Below are 12,113 nucleotides of genomic sequence, written 5' to 3' on the forward strand. Positions count from 1 at the left end.
TACTAGTCTTTTTTAGAGCAGTTTTAGGTTTACAGAAAAATTGTGCATAAAGTACAGAGTTCCCCACTACTCCCCCACCCCCCTCCATACTGCTTTTATCTATTATTACCATTTTGCATTAGCATGAGACCTTTGTTATCAAGATGAACCAATACTGAACCTTATTATAAAGTTGACATTAGTTGACGTTCACTGTGTGTTGTACAGTTCTGTGGGCTTTGACAAGTGGATAATGTCAGGTCATACAGAATAGTCTTAGTGCCCTAAAAATGCTTTCTGCTCCACCTGTTCCCTCCTCCCCTTATTCTCTCCGTCCCCGCGCCCTGAACCCCTGACCACCTCTAATCTTTTTACTGTAGTTTTACCTTTTCTAGAATGTTATATAGTTGGACTCATATAAGATGTAGCTTTTCCAATAGAGCATCTTTCACTTAGTAATACCCATTTAGGTTCCTCCATGTCTTTTTACAGTTGATTTCTTTTTAGTGCTGAATAATACGTGATAGTAGGGAGGCACCACTGTTGGTTTACCCATTTGCCTACTGAAGGATACGTTGGTTGCATCCAGTTGTCAACAATTAGAAATACGGCTGCTATAAACAGTCATGTGCTGGTTTTTGTGTGGACATATGTTTCCAACGCATCTGGGTTAATATTTAGGGGCACAATTGCTGGATCACATGGTAAGCCTATGTTCAGCTTTGTAAGAAACTGCCCAGCTGTGTTCCAAAGTGGCTGCATTTTACACTCCCACCAGCCATGAGTGAGTTCCTATTGGTCTATATCCTCACCAGCATTTGGTGCTGCAGTATTTTGGATTTTACCCATTCTACTAGGTGTATAGTGGTATCTTGATTTAATAAAGCAGATTTTTCTCTCTCTTTTTAGATCTGTTTTCTATCAACGTGTGTGTGTGTGTATTAGCAATCTGATTCACCTTCTTTCCATTAAAAATAATAGATTTTCTTCTTTTAGTGCATAGATCTCTCTCCTGAATCCTTCCCTTATTATAAAAGACAAAGAAAAACTAGGTAGGGCTAGAATTTTTAGAAAATATTCCCTGTATGTTTACTGATTATTCCTATAACCCAAAAACAGAGTCTTTATTAGGCAGCCTATGTCTATTAAGAACACCAAAAACTCACAAGAGAAATACCCACATTATTTTTGGAGCATAACCATCAGTTTCTCATAAAGAATGAAACACAAGTCTTCTGACCTGGGCCATAGCACTAACAACCCCAATTTAATGACAGCTTCACTTCATACCTATCTAAATCTGTGAGTGTCTCCTCAAAACCTTCACCCCCAGTTGCTGCCACTGATAAGACCTCTTGAATTGTCAACAAACCACACTGTTTTTTTGGTCCCACAGTATGATTTCTCTTCATATTTTTTGCAGCCAGGGCTGAGTATCCCAAAATTGAGGTACTCAGGTCTTCCCCTCACTGACATTTATAAATCCACTTACTCTAGTCACAGGAGGTAGTAACTCTTTCCAGCTGCCTAACTAGTGAATGTATCCCTTATCTAGAAAACCTGCAGATTTTCAAACTGTAACAACACTCTCATTTAATTCTAGTTGAATGAGGCTACTGACTGCATTCTTAAGAACCCAAACCTAATTTTTCTCACGAAATGTGATATATGAGACTGTAAAGGCACAGATTGATGACTTAGCTTTTCTTTGGACATCAGTAAGATCTCATGAGACTTTCACGTGTCGTTAAAATGTACAGAACTTAGGCAGCAACCACAAACACACAAATGGAAGAGAGGACGTGTGAGGGAACGCAAAAAAGTGTGAGCATGTGTTAGAATCTACAGTGTAGATGTGTATGCGTGTGTATTTCTCTTCAATGTAGTGGATTTTCCAAGGACTCAAGTCATTTGTAATGAATTAGCTGTGTAATCTCGTCTCCTTCTGACCCAAATAAGAAGACCAATTAGGGATCGTAATACCACACTAGGTGGCTTCTCTCTTTAGGCTGCTACACACCGAAGTTTCTCAGTTGTGGCCCTATTCAAAATTTGGGCAAATACTTCGTTTGTAGGTGGCTCTCGTGCAGTGTAGTAATCTTAGCGGCACCCTGGCCTCTATCCATTGGATGCCATTAGCACCCTCCAGTTATGAAAATCCAAGATGTGTCCAGGCATTGCCAAACGTCCCCTGGGGGAAACCACAACCAGTTGAGAACCACTGCTACATATTTAAAATACAGTGCTTTTCAGGGTGCCAAACACTTTCTCGTGCTCTCCTACCAGCCTGAATCTACTAAATACCACCAAAACACACTAAAATTCTTTTTAACTAGTTTAACTTTTCCTTAACGAGTGGCCAAATCAAAGTTTTCATGGAGGGTAGCAGGTTGGAAGAGAACACTAGGTGATCTCAGACCTTCTCTACTTCCACAAAACTACGGAAGAAAGGTAAGGTCATCACCAGCACCACTACAGACCAATAAAAAGGCCAGTTTCCAAGGGGCTCCTGAAAGGATTACAAACGCAAGAAGGAAAGTGTGTAGAATACTGGAAGAGCGCAGCTCTCAATTCATTGAGTCAGAAAATGCTTATTACTAAGACCTTTCAGAGGGCGAGATATTTAAGGGATGAGTTCAAGGTGCAGGCCCCATGTCAGAATTTTGGAAATCAATCACTTTCTGTAATTCCAGGGAAGAAGGAAGAACACAGGATTCTGTAAAATACTAATTTCCTAAATTAAACTAAAAAGTCCCACATAAACATCTCTTTTATAATTCACATCCCAAGTTGTAGTAGTTTATACGCTATTTTATGCATTTACTAAATGGGGTAAATCAGAATAGGTATTTTTCAATAGGTTCCCATTATGTTTACATAACCATGATTTTCTCTGGAATAAATATATCTGTATTTATAGCTTAATATAGTCCCTGCTTCACTAAAATGAAGTAGGTCTAGAGAAATGCCATAACCACTTATCATCTTTGCAGATTTAAATAATGTCATATTTCTATAAAGTTTGTATAAGGTTCACTACTTTCAAAACGTACACAAATGAAGAAAACTTACATTTTTTGGCATTCCTTTCGTTCTCCCAACATGGGATCTCCCATTTCTCCAAGAATGGTCGCTTCCACTTCATACTGAACAATAAGTGCTTTTTCTGATGGGTGTACATCAATATTTCCTCCTTTAACTTTCCTATAATGTAAAATAAAAAGAGGCATAGCTAGATTAAAAACTCACAAAATGTCCATGGTTTTTATCTAGTTTCTAGTTCCAAAAACATCATGTGGGCTGGAGTAACATAGGCATTTAAATCAGATCGATAGTTAAGATGGCAACATTTCCCAAAGTGATCTACAGATTCAATGTAATCCCTATCAAATTCCCAAAGCCTTTTTTTGCAGAAATGAAAAAGTGATCCTAAAATTCATATGGAAACACATGGGACTCTGAGTACCCAAAACAATCTTGAAAAAGAAGAACAAAGTTGGAAGACTTACACTTCCTGATTTCAAAATGTACTACAAAGCTACAGTAATCAAAACGGTGAATTACTAGCATAAAGATAAACATATAGATCAAGGGAATAGAATTGAGTCCAGGAATAAAAAACTGCCTACAGTCAATTGATTTCAACAAGATTGTCAAGACCTTTCATTGAGGGAGAAAAGAATAATCTCTTAAACAAATGGTGCTGAGACAACTGGACATCCACATGTAAAAGAATGAAAGTGGACCCTTACCACACACCACATAATTAATTCAAAATGGATCAAAGACATAAATTTAAGAGCTAAACCTAAAAAAACTCTGAGAAGAAAACACAGGGGCAAATCTTCATGACCTTGGATTTGGCAATGGTTTCTTAAATGATGACATCAAAAGCAAAAGCAACTAAAACCCTAAAGACGCCACCAAAAAACTACTAGAACTACTAAATGGAAGTCTCAGGATACAGAACCAATATTCAGAAATCTGTTGTGTTTCTATACGCTGATAACAAACGATCAGAAGGAGAAATTAAGAAAACAATCCCATTCACGTTTGCATCAAAAAGAATAAAATACATAGGAATAAATTTAACCAAAGAGGAGAAAGGCCTGTACTCTGAAAACTATAAGACATTGAAGAAAGAAACTGAACAAGATACAAATAAATGGAAGGATATACCTTCCTCATGAATTAGAAGGATTTATATTGTTAAAATGTCCTTACTACCTAAAGCAATATATAGATTCAATGCAATTCCCATTAAAACACCAATGCATTCTTCTCAGAATTAGAACAACTAATCCTAAAATTTACATTGACCCACCAAAGATCCCGAATAGCCACAGAAAGCGTGAGAAAGAACAAGGTGAGAGGTCTCACCCTCCCTATCAAACCACACTAGAGAGAGCTCTTTTTGCCCCTCTCCTGCAAGGATGAAGACCATCCTCAGCAGTCACACTGTCCACATTCCAGAAAATGTACGAGACTTGATGTTTGCCTTTTGGACCATCTTTACTATGTGCTCTACCTTGTTCTGAGGCCTCACAAATGCGTTCTCTCTAAGTGGACGTCACTCTGAAAGGAAGTCCCTGCAGAGGGACTTCAACCTTATCAAGGTAGAACTCAGTCCCTTTGCAAGGAGAAGGAAGAGCTCTGGGTTGACAGATGGTGGGGAATTAGCAAGGACCTGGCTCCTGTCTGCACTCTTGGCAGTCAGATATGGAACATGGTCAAGGGTATCAGCCTGGGCGTCCGTTACAAGAGGAGGTCTCTGTGTGCTCACTTCCCTATCAACGCTGTTATTCAGGAGAATGGGTCCCTATATGAAATCCGAAAATTCTTCAGTGGAAAACACATCTGCAGGGTTTGGATGAGGTCAGGCGTCTTTTTCAATATCTCAAGCCCAGGAAGATGAGTTAATTCTTGAAGGAAATGATCCTGAACTTGTATGAAATTCAGCTGCTTCGATTCAACAAGCCACAACAGTTAAAAACAAGGCTATCAGAAAAATTTTGGATGGTATCTATGTTTCTGAAAAAGGAACAGTTCAGCAGGCTGATGAACAAGATCTAAGTTGTCCAGCTACAGAAATACCAAGATGTCGGATGATTTCTCAGAGTTAGTTGTAATATTTTAAAGATGCAATAAAAGTCATGTATTGGGAAGAAACTATACTACAAAGTTACAATAGTGAAAACAGTATGGTTCTGGCATAAAAAGAGATATGTAGATCAACGGAATAGAATAGAAAGCCCAGAAATAAATCCTCACTCCTATAGTCAATTGATTTATGACAAAGAAGGCAAGGATATACAACGTGGTAAAGACATGCAAAAAAATGAAACTGGATCACTTTTCTTACACCATATACAAAAATACACTCAAAATGGATTAAAGACTTAAAAGTAAGACCTGAAACCATAAAACTCTTAGAAGAAAACACAGACAGAAAACTCTTTGACATCATTCTCAGCAATATCTTTTTTGGATGTCTCCTTGGGCAATGGGACTATATCAAACTAAAAAGTTTTTACACAGCAAAGGAAACCATCAACAAAACAAAAAGACTAAATGGGAGAAGATATTTGCAAAAGATATATCTGATAAGGGGTTAATATCTAAAATATGTAATAAACTCATACAACTTAACACCAAAAAAACAAACAACTGAATTAAAAAATAGGCAGAAGAACAGACATTTTTCTCCAAAGAGGACATACAGATGACCAACAGACACATGAAAAGATGCTCAATGTCACTACCATGTTTCTCCGAAAATAAGGCCTAGCCGGACCATCAGCTCTAATATGTCTTTTGGAGCCACAATTAATATAAGACCCGGTATTATTTTAACATAATATAAGATCGGGTCTCTATAATAATATAATATAATATAATATAATATAATATAATATAATATAATATAATATAATATAATATAATATAATATATAATATAATACAATACAATACAATATAATACAATACAATATAATACAATATAATATAATGCAATACCAGGTCTTATATTAAATTTTGCTCCGAAAGATGCATTACAGCTGATGGTCCAGCTAGGTCTAATTTTCAGAGAAACCCAGTAATCACCAGGGAAATGTAAATTAAAATCACAATGAGACACCACCTCACACCCGTCAGAATGGCTATCATTAATAAATCAACAAACAAGTGTTGGCGAGGATGTAGAGAAAAAGGAACTCTCATACACTGTTGGTGGGGTTGTAAATTAGTGCAGCCACTGTGGAAAACTATGGAGGATCCTCAAAAAATTAAAAATACAACTACCATATGATTCAGCAATTCCTCTTCTAGGTATTTATCAAAAAACAAACAAACAACAAAAACACTAATTTGAAAAGACATCTGCATCCCCACATTCATTGCAGCATTACTAGTAATAACCAACATATGGAAGAAACCTACATGTCCATCAATAGATGAATGGATAAAGAAGACATGGTAATATACACAATGGGATATTAACCATAAAAATCTAAAAAAACAAAACAAATGAATAAACAAAACGGAAACAGACCCATAGATATAGAGAATAAGTTAATGGGTACCAAAGGGGAGAGCACCTGGGAGATGGGAATAAAAAAAAAAATTAAAAAAAATCAATGATTGAAAAGTTTAAAAAACTAAACATAAAAAAAACTGAAGAAAAATATACCTAAAGATATATATTTTATATAAAAAATTGTATCTATAAAATCTATAAAATTTTGTATTATATCTATAAAAATATATCTAAATATATCTTTAGATATAAAATATATCTCTATATAAAAAGAGATCTATATATTTATTATGCCAGTACCATACTGTTTTGTATATGAAAGATGCAGTGAAGAGGGTGAAAGTAGAATTTAGAACATATAAAAAACTCTTTTCTCCAAGGAAGACAGACGAAGGCCAGGAAGCATATGAAAACATGCTCAATGTCACTAGTAACTAGGGAAATGTAAATCAAGACCACAATAAGATACCACTCCACATCCATTAGAATGGTCCTAATTTAAAAAAATAAACAAGTATTGGGGACTATGTAGAAAAACTGAAACTCTCTTACATTGCTGGTGAGAACGTAAAATGGTGCAGCCATTGTGGAAAACAGTTTGGTGGTTCCTCAATAAGTTAAACATAATTAGCATATGACCCAGCAACAACTAGGAATATATACCAAAAGAGTGAAAACAGGTTTTCAAACAAAAATTCGTACAGGAATGCTCACAGTAGCTTTATTGACAATAGCCAATAGATGGAAATAGTCTAAATTTCCATCAACAGACGGACAAACAAATGCGTGCTATATCCATACAATGGATTATTATCCAGCTATTAAAAGGAATGAAGTACTGTACTGAAAAAAGCTAAAACATGGATAAATGTTGAAAAATTATACTGTGTGAAAAAATCTTTACACAAAAGCCAAATCCTTATTTCAGTTATCATATACTTAGGGCATTTATCAGAAATACAGTAAAACAGTAACTTTTTATAATATACTGTTTGAAGTCTGTATTCCTTGCTACATTATAACTACCATAAAGGCAGGGAAAATACATCTCATTCATCTAATACTTTTTATCACGAGGCTGAGTGACTTTTACATGGTAGAATTTTAAATAACTGTTGAATGAATAAATGCCATTCACTCTTAAAATCCTTCAATGGTTCCCCATTGTTCTTCTAAATCTCAATTCTTTACTACAGATCATAAGTCCCCTATGATTTGGCCCATTTGTCTTTGTAGCCTTATTCTCACTTCATTTAGTAACTATTTATTGAGTACTTATGTTCCAGGCACTGTGCTGGCACTGGGGATACAATGGGAAGTTAAGATGCATAGTACCTCATCCTTTTAAAGCTTACAGACCAGCAGGAAAAACAAACAAAAACAGTAAAGTAGTAAGAGTGGGAAAGACAAGGTAGTAGATGTCATGGGAACCTAGCAGGTATATCTGACCTAGAACGTGTGGTGCGAAAGGTCGTCTCAGCAAAGATGTTCTGGGGGATAAAAGATGTGTAAGCTAAAACAGGACACACGAGGGGTTAGCTGGGTGAACAAGGCAAATTCCAGACAATGGGAAGGGCACGGGGAACCTAACAATAAAACACATAGGCATCTAGAAGAAGCTGTTTCTGTAAGGCTGAAGTATGGAATTACTGGGTGTGGGATGGGGTCAGAGAGATGAAGCTCAAAAGATCGGTGCTCTAACTCTAAGAGCAATGGAAACCATCAGGGAGTTTTAAGCAGAGGCAAACAAACAAACAAACAAACAAACAAAATCACTGGCTGCTAGCTGTCTATTTAATTGTGTGGATAGCTAATTGAGAATATGAACTGTGCCTATTGCATCATTTCTCCCATGACCAAAACAATGCTAGGCGTACACTAGGCATTTGGTGAGTATTTATTAAGTGCTTTTGAGTCAAAACACAACTGGTCGAACAAAAAAATGAAACCCAAGTTTTGATTCTAAAATCTGTTACACATGTAAACATAAAGAGACTAGAGACTAGAGATTCCTCCGTGATAGCTACAATGAAACCACTGAAAATAATCAAATTTTGAGTGAATCCATTAGATTGAAAACATACTGCTATCTTGTTAAAAACAAAATATAAAAGTAAATTACAAAAGAAATATATGTAATCATTATCAACGAACGAATAATTAAAACAGAAGGTTCTGTCAGACATCATAAATCATCGGGCCTGTATGGTTATATATCAGCTGCATATTTCTAATCTGAAAGCAGACCATGCCAACGTTTTATTATTTATTTTGTCAAAATTAGACAAAACTGAGAAGTGTATATTTTAACCTGTCCAGATTCTGACCTTATTTTGCTTCAAACATTACAGTGACTGGTGCCGTTTTATTTTTTCAACCCTAGGTAATATGGCTTTAAAAGTAAGCGATAGGGTGAGAATTATAAATTGTCGTATGCCTAAGGGTCTATACGGGTACAAGAATCCTAAGAAAAACTATCTTCTGGCCCAACAGTATTACATGAAAATAAGCTATAACAGTGGCTCCTTGCTCTAGAACAATCTTACATTTAAAGTTGAGAGAGAAAACATTTTTTATTTTCTCTGTCACAAAATTTTCAATCAAGATACTTGAAAAGATCAATGTAAGCGAAATTCAGTGAGGAAACAAATACTGACTATATACTCGTTATGATTACATATTCCTTCTTTAAAAGTTTACTGATGAAGCCTGGTTGACAGCTTCAGATATATTTACATAAAATGAGAAGGACATGCAATATATGCCTCCATCTCACAAAGACAGTGCAACTGTTGACAGTGCAAAAGTGACTGGTTGATTTTACGATTGTTTCGATCCCTTTGAAGAGTCTATAAAAGATGAGAAGATCTTTCTGTGATAACCAGGGCCCTGCCAAACCAGGATAAATATATTCAGTGAAAGAATATTATGACTTAACAATATTATAATAACACCGCCGCCTTACATGCATATTTTATCTTTTAAAAGTGTTTTCATATTTGGCCCTCGTCTCTCTCCATCAGGTAATAACTGCCCTGTGTTTAGATAAGGAAACCGTCCCAAAGAATACGTGTGGCCTCCCCAGGGAATTTCCCAGCCAGTAACGGGGACTTAGGTAAAAGTGGAGAGTCCTGATTATGACTTTTTTCCTATTGGATTGCTGCTAAGTCATGGTCCAGTAAGAGGTAGCTTTATTTAGTCATTTATTTTTAATCAGCTGAGATGATCTTCTCTTTGACAGGAGTAAAATAAATAAACCCAACAGATTAACCATTTTCTTTACAGTGTAACTGACAGTCCACATGTTTTAAACCAAAAACACGAGGCCCTGTGCTTGGTCGAGCTCCGGAACGAACCTCTTGATAATTAGGCGCCGCCTACGTACAAGAATGACACTGTCAACGGGGCAGCGAAGTGCATGAAACTGATGAGCGAGGCAGAAGTGGACGGGAAAGCCACATCCCAGGCCAGCGTCCCGTCAGTGAAAAGCCACCACGTCTGTCCCCTTCATCCTCGCACAGCCCGACGGCAGTGAAGCCCCAGCCTGGAGGCCGAGAGCGGAGGGCCCGGCGTCTCCATGGCCAGGCTCCCACCCGAGTCGTCTACTAGGGAAACATGGAGGGTCGGCATCGGGGGCGGGGGGCGGGCTCACTCCGCCCCCTCGCTGAACAATGTGCCGCGGCGAGGAAACCACCGCGACGCTGTCAGGGCCCCGCCGGGTCAGCTCAGAGGCCGCGGAACCTCGCCCGCCGCAGGGCCCGGTCCGCTCCCCCCCGAGGCACCGCGATGCACCTCGTCCCTTCTCTTCCTGGGACTTCTCCCCGGGTCTCCCACCCCTGTTCTGAGCATCCAGCTTTGCTTTGCTCAGTGACGCCTCCATCGCCAACCCCAAGAACCTCTAAGGAGATCGTCAGGGCCGAGCACGGGGGAGTCGTCACCTTTTGAGGTATCTGGCGTCCTCCCCTTGCATGGCGGCGGCGGCGGCGGCGTGGGGAGGCTGGGGGTGAGCAATTTCCGGAAACGGTGGCCACAGTGTCCCGACCTCCGAAGGCGATGACAGTCCTGAGGCCTGCAAGGCGGGGCGGCGGCGGCGCTGTGGTTACCACGGTGAGGCCGCCGGCTCCTCCCACAGCTCCCAAAGCTGGAGCCGCCTGGACCCGCCCCGGGACGCCGCAGCAGCCCCGCCTCACGGCGCATGCGCCCGCTCCGCCGCGCCGCCGGCGCAGGCTCAGTACGAGGTGCGGGACCCTGGGGCCGAATCTGACGCCCACGGAGCAAAACGTCGAGATATTTGCGGCGGATTTAGGCGTGGATGGTTAAGGAGCGGCGCCCTGGCCACTAACCCCCTTGAGAATGAGAATTGAAGCAGTGATCCCAGTCAGCCGAGTTGAATTTCAGGTCCTGAGCTTGAAAAGCGGGCAAAGGAACCCGTTCGCCTTTTAATTAAGAGAATGCTACAGAGCTGTCCAGCCCTTGGCTGCTACCCTGACTGTAAAGGGAGGTTTGTGTTTGGGGTATTGTGGGAAAGGAACTGCACTGATGGCCCTGAGAAGCTCTAACTTGTGGAGCTGGTCTGACCCTTGTACAAAAAGAATACAGTTAATGTCAACTTTGATTCAGCGTCAGATCTTTACCTTCCACTTTGGTATCCTACATGTAAAATGCACCTGCCCCCCGCCACCAGCCCCACCAGCCCCACCAGCCCCACCAGCCCCACCAGCCCCACCAGCCCCACCAGCCCCACCAGCCCCACCAGCCCCACCAGCACCACCAGCCTCACCAGCCTCACCAGCCCCACCAGCACCAACAGCACCACCAGCACCAACAGCCCCACCAGCACCACCACCCCCCCCACACACACACACATCCATCCTGAAACTCCAACTCCTCCAGTAATTGTTCCTAAATCAAGGAACGTTTGGAACTGTTTCCTTTGAAGCAGGTAACTGTTGGTAGTGCAGGCCATAGAGAAGAAGGGCTGTTCTTGAATCTCAGCAAGTAAATGCCCTCTGCTTTCAGATCTATTCCCATGGGCTCAGCGATCGCATCTAGGCAAATGATTCATGGTCACTTACTCAATAAATATTCATTGAGCGCCAGCTTTGTGCCAAACGGGAATACAAAAAAGGCTCCTCCACTTTCTCTCCTCACCTGTAATCCTGTTAACTTTCTCTTCTAGTTCTGTATTTTTCAGTCATCTTGGACCATGCCTACGTAGTTCCACTGCCTTTTTCAAATGCGATAAATTAATGCAATGTACTACATGGCATATTAAATATAGAGACACGGTCCGTACCCGCTAAGAGATGTTATTTTTTATCTGCCTACCCATTTATACTAGCTACACTATTTCTGTCAGTGTTGCAGTCATTCTTTTGGTCTTCCGAGGAAGAATATTTGGAGCTAACTTGGACATTTTCTTGTGTGTCATGCCCTCTAATTAAACTATTATAAAATTCTATTATTTCTTCCTTCAAGGTATTCCTACAATCCAGCTTTTCTTCTCCATTCCCATTTCCAGCTACGAGTCTAATCACTTCTTACTTGAAATACTGTAATTCTTTCCTAACTGGACTTCCCATTTTTTGTTTTTTGTT

General features: G+C 39.7%; 1 protein-coding gene across 2 annotated transcripts in view; it reads right to left on the reverse strand.

Moving 5' to 3' along the window:
* Positions 1-10,682, reverse strand: part of KIFAP3 (kinesin associated protein 3) — a 114,981-nt gene extending 104,299 nt beyond the window's left edge. For both annotated transcript variants that reach the window (XM_019716383.2, XM_019716384.2), the window contains exons 1-2: positions 10,455-10,682; positions 3,052-3,183 (exon numbers count right to left, since the gene is read on the reverse strand). In XM_019716383.2, coding sequence (XP_019571942.1) covers positions 3,052-3,183; positions 10,455-10,486 — 164 coding nt within the window. In that variant the 5' untranslated portion in view covers positions 10,487-10,682. The remainder of the gene's footprint in view (positions 1-3,051; positions 3,184-10,454) is intronic.
* Positions 10,683-12,113: the final 1,431 nt, after the last annotated feature.

This window comes from Rhinolophus sinicus, linkage group LG17 (genome assembly GCF_036562045.2).
Source record: "Rhinolophus sinicus isolate RSC01 linkage group LG17, ASM3656204v1, whole genome shotgun sequence".
Lineage (NCBI taxonomy): Eukaryota > Metazoa > Chordata > Mammalia > Chiroptera > Rhinolophidae > Rhinolophus > Rhinolophus sinicus.